The sequence below is a fragment of the Chiloscyllium plagiosum genome, chromosome 25 (genome assembly GCF_004010195.1).
Source record: "Chiloscyllium plagiosum isolate BGI_BamShark_2017 chromosome 25, ASM401019v2, whole genome shotgun sequence".
NCBI lineage: Eukaryota > Metazoa > Chordata > Chondrichthyes > Orectolobiformes > Hemiscylliidae > Chiloscyllium > Chiloscyllium plagiosum.
In genome coordinates, this window is record NC_057734.1 from 40,621,353 (window position 1) to 40,634,911 (window position 13,559).

At 44.0% G+C, this 13,559-nt stretch overlaps 1 protein-coding gene across 4 annotated transcripts in view; it reads right to left on the bottom strand.

Moving 5' to 3' along the window:
- Positions 1 to 13,559, bottom strand: part of cabp1a (calcium binding protein 1a) — a 120,481-nt gene that overhangs the window by 15,469 nt on the left and 91,453 nt on the right. For all 4 annotated transcript variants that reach the window (XM_043715945.1, XM_043715941.1, XM_043715942.1 and 1 more), the window contains 2 exons: positions 8,037 to 8,067; positions 2,911 to 3,054 (listed from right to left, as the gene is read on the bottom strand). In XM_043715945.1, the coding sequence (XP_043571880.1) occupies positions 2,911 to 3,054; positions 8,037 to 8,067 (175 nt within the window). The remainder of the gene's footprint in view (positions 1 to 2,910; positions 3,055 to 8,036; positions 8,068 to 13,559) is intronic.

A 13,559-nucleotide genomic window follows, 5' to 3' on the forward strand; every position in this document is an offset into this window, starting at 1 on the left:
GTTGAGAGGTGACCTTATCGAGATTCACCTTATCTATACTCAATGAGGAGTATAGATAAGGTGAATGGCAGGTGTCTCTTCCATCGGTGGGGATTTCAAGACACAGACGGTATATTTTTAAAGTGAGAAATGAAAAATTTAAATAAAAACATGGGTAAAAAATAATGGTTTGTTCGTGGAACAAACTTCCGGAGCAAGTGGTGGATGTGGGTAACATTTAAAAAACATTTAGATGAGTACATAAATAGGAAAAGTTTGGAGGGATTTAGGCCAAGCGCAGGCAGGTGGGACTAGTTTAGTTTGGGATTATGGTCTGGTTGGACTTAAGGGTCTGTTTCCGTGCTGTCTGACTCTATGGGATCCCCTGTGAGATTGTGGGATCTGTAATGCTAGGTATCAGCTTAATGAGACAAGTTACATATTAAACACCCACATAATAACTAGGCTGCTATGGAAGGACACTGTCTGTTCCTTAATGTAGTGGATTGAAATCTGAGAACTGTATTTTTAACAAAGTCACAAATGCACTGTTTAATCAAATGTGGCCTAACCTTTAAAAGACAGAGCATTTAATCATTGGCTGGGATTACATCAATGAAACAGATCAATAACAAACTTTCCAGGGGGCAGCAGATTTAACAGTGAAATATCTGAACTGCAAAGGATTGTTTGAAGTGTCAGTTGTTAAGCTGAGTTAGTGCTGAATAAACTGTATGTGTCAGGGGTGACCTGGAATTGAAGTAACCTGCTCAACTGCATTAGTCTTCTGTGTCTGAAAGAACACAGGCTGTAAGACCCAACACTTGATTCCACTTAGCTGCAATGTTTATTTTTAGTCGTCATTTCATTAGAAACATTAAAAATACAGAAAGATAGAAAACAGAAGCAGTAAGCCCTTCCAGCCAGCTCCCCCATTCAACATGATCATGGCCAATCATCCAACTAAGAACTTTATCCAATTCCTTCTATGTTTTGGCCCCAAACACTTTCAGTGACAGAGAATTCCACAGGCTCCCATCTCTGTGGGCGAAGATATTTCTCACCTCAATCCTGAATGGCCCTCCCCATATACCATGATTCCTGGTTCTGGAGCATCAGAAACATCCTTGCTGTCTCGTCCTGTTAGAATTTTATAGGTTTTTCAGAGACTTCCCCACTCCCCCACCAATTCTTCTAAGCTCTAGTGAATACAGTCCTAAGCAATCCAGTCTTTCTTCATATGTTAGTTTGGCCACTCCATGGATCAATCTGGAAAACTTTCATTGAAATCCCCCCATAGCCAAATCATCCTTCCTTGGTTAAACTGCACTCAATTATTCCAGGTATTAAACTTCCCACTACATTCAGTGTAAACGTTCCTGCTTGAGGAGACTGGGGGACAGGCATATGGCGTTGTGCCGAACAACTTCCCACCCTTGGCCATTCAGTACAACCAGCTTGTACCTGTGCCATGATGTTGTAGAGGGCACCAGGACTTGGCATCATTGAGATATGTCAGGTTTGGCGATGCCAGTCATGGAGGGAACACAATGTCAGTTGAAATCACTCTGCGCTTACTGAGGCTTAAGTAGATATGCAGGAGGCTGGAAGAGCACAGCAAGCCAGGCAGCATCAGAAGCTGGAGAAGTCAATGTATCGGGTGTGACCCTTACAGGATGCTGCCTGGCTTACTGTGTTCTTCCAGACTCCTGCCTTTCGACTTTGGATGCCAGTATCTGCAGTTTTGTTTTTGTCTCTACTGAGTCTTAAGCGGGAATCGAACGGTTTTTGGTTTGCTCGTTCACAGGTTGGGGCTTGACAGGATTTGACGAGGCCTTGCTGCCTGTTATGCTATGTGATTCTCGGGTGTTGGAAACAGTCACACTTTAGGCTCGGAAAGGTTAAGGTTCAAATGCCTTTAATCCAAATTGCCATGCAATTGCCTGGTAGGAAGACTGCCTTAGGACACACATCCTGACTCTCCTCTGCAGCCATGAACATGATCCCCTGGAACACTTATGCATACAACTAGTTTGTGACTGCAGATATTCCCCCACTATTCAAAGGTAGAGTGTTCCCAGGAAACCTTTTGTAAGCTGCAAATGACGTAAAGCGAAGATGCATGACTTTTATGGCAAAAAAATTACTGATTATCATGAAAGCAAAAATCCTCTTTGGATTCGATAAACTAAGTACCAATATGGGGACTTTTGTAAAAATGAAGTGGCGTTCAAAAAGTTGGGGGACACCTGTAATCAGTTCCTAGCTCTTTAAAGACAATCCATCAAAATATAACAGTAACCCAGTAATGCTTGATATCCAATCTCTCACATTAAATACTGGGGAGGATAGCTTAGGGAGGCTGTTGAGAGGGAAAGACTGGACACAGTTCAGAAAAGCTGGTTTATGTTTAGAAGCACCTAACCATGGCATTGTTGGCATGGACAGGAAGTATCCCAGGTTACAAATGGGTTCCATTTTTTCTGCTGCTTGTAAGCCAAATGTGTGTGTAAGTCGGAACAGATTCGGGCAAATTAGTCCGACCGTTCGTTAGGACGAAACATTGCAGGCAACTGAGATTCTTAAAAATAATTTTAAAAAATGAGAAGCCGGAGGTCGGTTCCCAAGTAAGTCGGGCACTTCCTGTACCACAGTCACTTGTGTGGCATGGATCTGTTCTATAGCATGGCCAATACACTGGACCAGAATCCCACAGCATTGCTCCATTACCAACATTAATGCCAACAGCACTTCCCTTTACTTTGTACCTGATCTACACAGATGCTGTTTCAACTCCATTACATTCATCTGACCTTCAGATGAGATGAAATTTTCACAAGTTGTTCATCTGCTGTGCTTCAGATTTCAATGTTCGAAAGGTAGCATAATTGCAACCAAGTCTATTTAGATCATCACAAAGTCTCAACTTACAGTTCATGTTGATTTGCTGGGAGAGTTCGATCAGCTCCATTTCTGTCGGCATATAGCCCATCGTCCGCATACAGTTACCCAGGTCTTTACAGCCAATGAATCCATCCTTGTCCTTATCAAACTCTTTGAATGCGTCTCTCAGCTCTGCCAACAGACAGCAATTTGACCATAAAGAAATGTCCTTTGATAAAACAAATCAGGTCTCCCATGAGTATTAAATTAATGCGACCAACAACAACTTGCCTTCAAATACCACCCACACTGTAGGAAAATATCTCCAGGCACTTCACAGACACAAGATCTATAATGAATCAAGGATCTAAAAGGTTAGTCCCATCGATGGGAGTTGAGAACAGGAGGGTGGTGGAGATATTGAGCGAGAGAATTCCAGGTATTAGGTCTGGAGATCTGTGGCTACAGTCATTGAGCTAAAGGAGAGGGGGGAGTTACACAACAATCTTCTGCATTCCTGACACACTGTGTCTGTTCTGTGAAGTTGGACCATACAAATTAGGTTCAGCCACCCCTTACTGAGATTCTGCATATCCCAACACTTTCACTGTACTGACAAGCCCCAGCTTATATATGCGCTCCCACATTCGAACGTTAGGTAGCCCTTTGTTGAGGCATGTGCTCTTAGAACTGAAGAACTATTGAGCAAAGAGTCAGGGCAATGTACCAGAAGTTTGTGCAACTTATGAAGGTGGGGCTTGCATTGTGAACTGTGTAGCTATCATTCCAATTCATTCAGTATGTGATATACACACTTGTAACAGACAGATTCAGTCAGGTGACAGGGACCGTAACAGACAGGTGACGGGGCATGGAAGATGTGAAAAATGAGAAGTAGGACCCTGGAACACATGACTGAGCAGGAAAGTGAAATAAACAGATTGCAGAAGATATCTGACAATTATTTGTGTATCCTAGAACTCGGTGGGAAGCTAGGGAAGTGATTGCTGGGCCTCTTGCTGAGACATTTGTATCATCTATAGTCACAGGTGAGGTGCTGGAAGACTGGAGGTTGGCTAACATGGTGCCACTATTTAAGAAGGGTGGTAAGGACAAGCCAGGGAACTATAGACCAGTGAACCTGATGTCGGTGGTGGGCAGGTTGTTGGAGGGAATCCTGAGGGACAGGATGTACATGTATTTGGAAAGGCAAGGACTGATTAGGGATAGTCAACCTGGCTTTGTGCAGGGGAAATCATGTCTCACAAACTTGATTGAGTTTTTTGAAGAAGTAACAAAGAGGATTGATGAGGTCAGCGCGGTAGATGTGATCTATATGGACTTCAGTAAGGCGTTTGACAAGGTTAGATTAGATTAGATTACTTTTAGATTAGATTACTTACAGTGTGGAAACAGGCCCTTCGGCCCAACAAGTCCACACCGACCCGCCGAAGCGCAACCCACCCATACCCCTACATCTACCCCTTACCTAACACTACTGGCAATTTAGCATGGCCAATTCACCTGACCTGCACATCTTTGGACTGTGGGAGGAAACCGGAGCACCCGGAGGAAACCCACGCAGACACGGGGAGAATGTGCAAACTCCACACAGTCAGTCGCCTGAGGTGGGAATTGAACGCGGATCTCTGGCGCTGTGAGGCAGCAGTGCTAATTACTGTGCCACCGTGTTCCCCATGGGAGACTCATTAGCAAGATTAGATCTCACAGAATACAGGCAGAACTAGCCATCTGGATACAGAACTGGCTCAAAGGTAGAAGACAGAGGGTGGTGGTGGAAGATTGTTTTTCAGACTGGAGGCTTGTGACCAGTGGAGTGCCACAAGGATCGGTGCTAGGTCCACTACTTTTTGTCATTTATGTAAATTATTTGGATGTGAGCATAAGAGGTATCGTTAGTAAGTTTGCAGATGACACCAAAATTGGAGGTGTAGAGGACAGCGAAGAGGTTTACCTCAGATTACAACAGGATCTTGATCAGATAGGCCAATGGGCTGAGAAGTGGCAGAGGGAGTTTAATTCAGATAAATGAGAGGTGCTGCACTTTAGGAAAGCAAATCATAGCAGGACTTATACACAGGGAGTGTTGCTGAACAAAGAGACCTTGGAGTGCAGGTTCATAGCTCCTTGAAAGTGAAGTCACAGGTAGATAGGATAGTGAAGAAGGTGTTTAGATAAAGTCTTTTCCCTGGGGTGGTGGAGTCCAGAACTAGAAGGCATAGATTTAGGGTGAGAGGGGAAAGATATAAAAAAGACCTAAGGGGCAACCTTTTCATGCAGAGAGTGGTACATGTTTGGAATGAGCTGCCAGAGGAAATGGTAGAGTCTAATACAATTACAACATTTAAGAGGCATTTGGATGGGTATATGAATAGGAAGGGTTTGGAGGGATATGGGCTGGGTGCTGGCAGGTGGGACTAGATTGGGTTGGGATATCTGATCGGCATGGACATGTTGGACCGCAGGGCCTGTTTCCGTGCTGTACATCTCTATGACTCTATTTAGAAAAGGGAGGTAGACAGAAAACGGAATCATAGACTGGGTTAGCCTGATAACAGCAGTGTGGAAAATGCTAGAGGCCACTATCAACTTTTAATAACAGCACTGGAAAACACTGGCAGCTTAAGACTGAGTCTCCATGGATTTACGAAAATTAAACCGCGGAGGGTACAGAAAAAGATTTACTGGGATGCTGCTGGGAATGGAGTGTTTGAGATAGAAAAATAGATTGAGACTTTTTTACACTGCAGCACTGGAGGCTGAGAGGTGACCTTGTCAAAGTTTATAAAATCATGAGGGATGTAGATAAGGTGAATGACAAGGGTCTTTTCTCTAGAGTGGGAGGTGGTTCAAAACTATGGGCATATGTTAAGGTGAGAGGAGAAAGATTTAAAAAGGATATGAAGGGCAACATTTTTATTTAAACAGAGAGTGGTGTGTGTGTGTGTGGAATGAACTACCAAAGAAAGTGGTAGATGCAGGTACAGTTATAATGTTGAAAAGACATTTGGATAAGTTCACGAATAGCAAAGTTTTGGAAGAATAGGAGCCAGGCACAGGCAGGTGGGACTAGTTTAGTTTGGGAACATGGCTAGCACGGACTGGTTGGACCAAAAGGTCTGTTTTCATGCTGTATGACTATGAAAATGAAATCATGCTGGCCAAATCTACTGGACATTTTCGAAGAAGTAATTAGTAGAGTTGATCAGGGGAGCCAGTGGATGTGGTTTACTTGGACTTTAGGAAGGCGTATGATAAAAGTCCCACGTACGAGATTAACATGTAAAATTAAAGTGCATGGGATTGGGAATGATGGACTGACACGGCCAGAGAATTGGATGTCAGGAAACAAACAGTAGAAATAAACAGGTCTTCGTCTTAGTGGCAACCAGCTACTGTGAACTCTCACTATTCACAATATATATTAATGATTTTGCTGAGGGAATTAAATGTAATATCTCCAAGTCTGCAGTCAATACCAGGCTGGGTGGGAGGGTGAACTATGAGGAGGATGCAGACTTAATGTGCAGATAAATGGGAGGCTATCCACTTTAGTAGCAAAAACAGGAAACCAGATTATTATTCGAGTGATGATATATTGGGTAAAGGCTAGGTCAATGAGACCTGGGTGTCCTTGTACAGCAGTCACATAAAGTGAGCATTGCAGGTGCAGCAGGTGGTGAAGGCAGTAAATGGTGTGATGGTCTTTATACTGAGAGGATTAAAGTACAGGAACAGGGATATTTTGCTGCAATTGTACAGGGCCTTGACGAGACCACACCTGAAATATTGTGTACAATTTTAAAAACAATAATTTACACCCACTCACTCAACCTGTCCATCTCCCCATGTAGATTTTTTGTGCCATCCTCATTACCTGCCTTCCCAATTATTGTTATGTCATCTTCAAACTTGGCTATAGTTCCCTCACCCAAGTTATTAATATATATTTAAGTAATGTGGCCCCAGCTCTGATCCCAGTAGAACTCCACTAGTTACAGTGCCAGCCTGAAAATGGCCCCTTTACCTCTGTCTTCTATTGGTTAGCCAATCCTCTGTCCAGGCTAATATACTAGCCCCAATACCATGAGCTCTTTTTTGGGGAACATTATCAAATGTCTTTTGGAAAACCAAATGTATGACACCTACTGGGTCCACTTTTATCTATCCTGCTTATTGCCTCCTCAAAAAGACTCTAATACATTTGTCAGGCATGATTTCCTCTTCAAGAAGCCACGCTGATTCTGCTTGAATGTATTATATATTTCTAAATGCTCTGCTACTACATTCTTTATAATGAACATTAATGTCACCACAATAACAGATGTAAAGCTAACAGGCCTGTACAATTATAGAATCCCTACAGTGTGACAGAAGGCCATTTGGCCCTTTGAGATCTCACCGACCCTCTGAAGAGCACCCAATTTTCAAAAGGGAATCGACTAAACTCATGAAATGGGAAACACTGCAGGGGAGTGAGTGGAGAGCAGAGGGAGTAAGGACAATGAAACAAATTCTTTTAAGGAGACAGAATGGGCTGAATGGCCTCAATCAGTCATGTAAGGTTCTATGACATCAATTAGTAAATTTTAAAAAACATGTTAAAATTATGCAGACAGTAACAATTTCTTCTGATAATGAAATATTGGAACAGTTAGCCAAAAATGAGAGTGGTTCATACCAACACTGCCATTTCCAGGTGCAAGGGTTCTGAACACTTTTCATAAAATCATATAGTACAGAAGAGGCCCTTTGGGAGAAAGTGAGGACTGCAGATGCTGGAGATCAGAGTCGAAATGTGCGGCGCTGGAAAAGCACAGCAGGTCAGGCAGCATCTGAGGAGCAGGAGCAAGAGGCCCTTCAGCCCATCAAGTCTGTACTGTCAAACTTGTTAGGCATGATTTCTAATTTAACGTCATTCCCTCACATGAAAACAGCTAATTCAGGGATATCTGGTATCTGGGTTATAAAAACCACACCTTGTCCATGTGAAAGCTGAAAGATACCCTGTAAAGGGAAACCACCAAATGTGTCTGTGATGATTTGCAAACCACTTTCATTGTCTTTGGTTGTTAATGAAATATATAGTCAGGGTTTCCTGGAGAATGGTTCTTAGTCACGGCATAAGTTAATAAAAAAACTGAAATGTTTACCTTCAATTTCCTCTGCTCCCAGCTCTCTGTCCTATTGATAAAACAGTTTAGCATTAGATATCTCCCACGTACTTTAATGTGTGTTACACATTTACAATCAAAATATGATGCAGGATGCTATTAGTTCAAATAGCATTCAGTTATCTTCAATGAGAAGGTAATGTCACTGGCTCAATCCTGTTCATACTGGAACCTGTGTTGTTTATTTTTTAGTTGAAATGTTAAAGAGACACTGAGTTACCCAGTGACATCAAACTGTCAAACATGACCCCTTTTCAAAAAGCCCATAAATGACTGAAACCCAAATGAACGAAGTTTTCGAATTAAATAATGTTCTTGGTAGCGCTCTGCACTCCAGTCCCTCCATCACAAAATTACCTCCTCACCGAATCAGTACATTTTAAAAAAACATGCTTCCATACAACATGCAGAATTCCCGACTGCGATCCAATGTTCCCAGTGGGGAGCAGCACTGGCAGGGGGCACGGCTCAGAAAACTGCCTATGTTCCCTGGGATGTGTGGAGGAATGCTACTCCCTCCCTGTGAGAGCTGGATACTGGGATTCACTGTAAACAAACAGCAAGCCATGGCCAACCACAAAGACTGGGGGTAATGAGAGGGTGGAAATTGCAACCAACTGAAGTGTAGGGAACATTGTCAAAAACTACACAGGACACTGATAATGCTCAGCAAGTCAGGCAGCAGCTGCAGGAATGAAAGAGTCAATATTTCAGGTTATGTCTCCCTCCATAGCTAAGTAACCTCAGCATTCTCAGTCTGTAATTTTCTACAATATACCCTGTGGAGTGTGACATGAAATTTCAACACTTTCTCTCTGTACTGCCTTACCTGCTGCATATGTCCAGCATTTCCTGATTTCTGTATTTTGTGACAAACTTTATACCTTATGAGTTACATTTGTATTTGTGGGTGGAGAAGTGTGTGGGACTTCTATGAATGCACCTCACCAGACCTTTAAGTAAGGTTACCTAATACAAGGGGAAGAGGTCAAACCTGTGTGCAGATCCATACAACGGCCTTAGGTGTGGCAGAATGTGATTATGAGTGCATTTCTCTTCCCATGAAACGCAAGAACAACATGAGTTTGAGGTTACAGAGACTCCTAAGACCTGAGGCTGTACAAGACTGCGTCTCCATTAGGAGTTACTGTTTTGTAGGTGCAGATGACTGCTGTCCAATTCAAAATAATACAAAGAATATTGTCAGAATGACAGTGATCCTCATGTGAGGACAATGAAGCAGTTTGCATGGTCACTACTAAGATATAGGAAGCATAAACCAATTTGTGTCCAGCAGGGTCCCACAGTCAGTACTGAGAAAGCAGCCAGATACTCCTGGATTTAGTAATGATGATTGAGGGATAACTATTTGCTGAGACACCAGAGAAAACTTCATTGCTGTTTTTCATAATCCTGCCAGGGGATCCTCTGCATCCACCTTGATATGACACAGAGGCCATAACGTGGCACCTCTGACAGTGCAGAGCTGCCTCCATATTGCCCTGGCCTGAAGGTGGACAAACTCAGCACACAAACATTAAGGCTACTAGACAGACAAAGAGAACACAGTTAAGGTAATGGCTTTGCCATACACCTTATAAGAACAACTTCCAAATGAAGCAAGGCTTCCCGTACTCATTTCCATTGAGCATGCTGATAACAGGAGGCTGTTAAAACCTGCTGCTGAAGATTACTTTCCCCCTCCTTTGTCAGCTGCCTATCCAGTAATATTGTTGCTTTTATGCATCAATGTTAGTCTAAGTGCAGAATAAATAGTTGCCTCTAGGTACACTGCTGTGTTTCCCACTTCTTGCAAAATGTGTCCAGAGAACAGGAGAGAATTACACACTGAGATGGCAATTTCTTCAATATTTAAAACCTCTGTGATAATTTTCTGTGAATGTGACGCAGTGCTAAGCCACTGCAGTTAAATATGACCACTGGAAGTAGGGCCAGCAACGCAAGAAGAAACAATCACTTTGTTTTCGAGGATTATTCATTAAGATCTATTAGCCACAAGAGAGCACTGCACTTTCACTCTCAGCCCATTCATTAAATTCAACTGACAACCACCAAGTAATGTACCTTTACATTTAGATCATACATAACGTTCTGCTGACAACTGTTAAGAATGAGTGTTGCACTGGAATTAGGTTAGATTAGATTAGATTCCCTACAGTGTGGAAACAGGCCCTTCGGCCCAACAAGTTCACACCGACCCTCCGAAGAGCAACCCACCCAGACCCATTCCCCTACATTTACCCTTTCACCTAACACTACGGGCAATCTAGCATGGCCAATTCACCTGACCTGCACATCTTTGGACTGTGGGAGGAAACAGGAGCACCCGGAGGAAACGAGAAGTGCAAACTCCACACAGACAGTTGCCCGAGGCGGGAATTGAACCCGGGTCACTGGTGCTGTGAGGCAGCAGTGCTAACCACTGAGCCACCGTTGTGAGAAATCATTAAATCAGTATCTTTGTAGTTGAATTTGTACCTTCACTCTCCTTTCCTATCCCAGAGCGCTATTGATTAAAGCCCAGATAGATTTGTCTCCAGATACACAACTTCCCTGCAAATTCTCCTCTTCCATTTATAACTCCTCTCCCATCCTGAGTCTTTGTGGGCGGCACGGTGGCACAGTGGTTAGCACTGCTGCCTCACAGCGCCTGAGACCCGGGTTCATTTCCTGCCTCAGGCGACTGACTGTGTGGAGTTTGCACGTTCTCCCCGTGTCTGCGTGGGTTTCCTCCGGGTGCTCCGGTTTCCTCCCACAGTCCAAAAGATGTGCAGGGTCAGGTGAATTGGCCATGCTAAATTGCCCGTAGTGTTAGGTAAGGGGTAAATGTAGGGGTATGGGTGGGTTTCGCTTCGGCGGGTCGGTGTGGACTTGTTGGGCCGAAGGGCCTGTTTCTACACTGTAATGTAATCTAATCTAACAGGAGAGGATTTAGGACAATTGATAATGGGTGAATGATTGCCGTTAGGCTAGCTTTTAACCCCATCATTTTTTTAAAATTGATTTCAAATTTCACCATCTGGCCAAGTGTTCTTGTAGTGTAGTGGTAATGTCCCTACCTCCTGGCCAGGAGATCCATGTTCAAGTCCCACCTGCTCCTGACATCTCCTGGACATGGGCTCATATCCAGGCATGTTTTAAATTAAATTAACAAGTCTGGATTTGAACTCCACAATCTGCTCTGAGTGGTGTTCATTGGTGGGAAAGTTGGGAAAAATCAAATTAGATAGCCAGCAAGGAACCTCTCAACATGGAACACTACAGGCCCTTCAGCCCACGATGTCGAGCAGAACATTTATCTTCATCTAAGATCAATCTAACCGACACACTCCTCAATTTACTGTCATCATGTTCTTGTCCAGCAGTCACTTAAATCTCCCTCATGCCTCTGACTCTAATACCACTGCTGGCAGTGAATTTCATGCTGGCACCACACTGTATAAAGAACCTGCCTCTGTCATCTCCCCATTACCTTCCTCCAATCACCTTAAAATTATGACCCCCTTGTGACAGCCATTTCTGCCCTGGGGAAAAATCTCTGGCTATCTACTCTGACTATGCCTCTCATTACCTTGTACACCTCTATCAAGTCACCTCTCTCCTTCTTCTCTCCTGTGTGAAAAGCCCGAGATCACTCAACCTCTCTTCATAAGACAAGCCCTCCAATCCAGGCAGCATCCTGTTAATCTCCTCTGCACCCTCTCTAAAGCATCTACATCCTTCCTATAATGAGATGATCAGAACAGGACACATTATTCCAAGCGTGGTCTAACCAGGATTTTATAGAACTGCAGCATAATCTCATGGTTCTTAAATTCAATCCCCATGTTAATGAAAGCCAACACACCATACGCCTTCTTAACAACTCTATCAACTTGGATGGCAACTTTGAGGGATCTATGTACGTGTACCCCAAGATCCTGCTGTTCCTCCACACTGCCAAGAATCCTGACTTTAACCCTGTATTCAGCATTCAAATTCACCCAGTCAAAACGAATCACTCTGCACTTATCCAGGTTGAACTCTATTTGCCACTTCTCAGCCCAGCTCTGCATCCTGTCAATGTCTTGTGGCCCACAACAGCCCTCGACACTACCTACAACACCACTGACATTTGTCATCGACAAGCTTACTGACCCACCCTTCCACTTCTTCATCCAAGTCATTTATAAAAATTATAGAGCAGAGACCCAAGAACAGATCCCTGCAGGAGATGTCTGGTCACCAACCTCCAGGCAGAACACTTTCCATTCACTACCACTCACTGTCTTCTTTCAGCCAGCCATTTCTATATCCAGACAGCCAAATTTCCCTCCTAACTTCCTGAACATCAAAGACAGAAATTCCATTTTCCAACCCGATCAGACAAAATTTTCACTATTGAGCAGCAAGAAGCCTATTTACATCAGTTAGCTTGCATTAACATCTCCTTAACTTACCTCATTAATATGCATCATTCCCAGCCTGCAAAGAAACTAGACAGCAATTCCCAACATGAAAGTCGATGCAATTATCCGGGGAATTCCAGCTCGCCGCTTGCTCTTGCCAACATCCATCATGGGCACCAAAACCAATATCTCAGGGCACACATCATGGACAGTAACTACTCACACCCTTACACATAGACCTTGGCATCCAAAACACTTCATGGCACATCCCCAAGGCAGTACGGTTCTCCATTTCAATGCTGCACCTTGGGGCACACTGGCACCTCTCTGTAACACTGCTGCCAGGGCACTCTGTCCTCAGGGGCAAGACAGCTACCTCATGGGTCAGACCAGACCACATCTCAAGAGTGCTCACTTACTCTCTTAGAGCTCACTCACTTTGTGCTTATTACAGTGTACTATATATCCAGATCACTGCGCCCAAAACATTGATGTTTCTCTCTACAGATGCTGCCAGACCTGCTGAGTTTCTCCAGCAGTTCCTGTTTTTATTTTTGTTCACAATACCCTTGCCTTGCCTTTAGCCCAAATGGAAGGCCAGGCAGCTTGTTGTGTTTACCATCAGGAGATGTTACTTCACAGTGCCACTCTCACACCCACGCCATGTGCTTATGCAGCAAACACACTGTGCGCGCCTCAACCAAATGGCCAGGTTGCAAAGCCGGAGGGGAGGTGTTTTCAGGCAGGTGAAGGGGTAACAGCCTGCGGGGATCCCACACAGTACATCAAGGACATCGTCTGATACCAGTCCAGGGACTTGGACACAATCATTCAGTCACGTGGGCAGTCAGATTAAGGGAGTCCATTTCACTACCATCCGGGGAGTTGGCTACACTCAGTCCTGCGAGCCCAGTGCAGCCAGTCTGAGGAGTGTCTGGAAGGTAGTCAGGTATCTACACAGAGGCTCACCTGAGTCTCATCTGTCAGCGTTCGGGGCTGGCTGTTTCAGTCAGTCAGGGTGGTGGGGGTGCTCAGCAACAGTCAGTTCCAGGGATCCTTCCACTAAAAGTTGAGAGGTTGGGGGGGGGGGGCG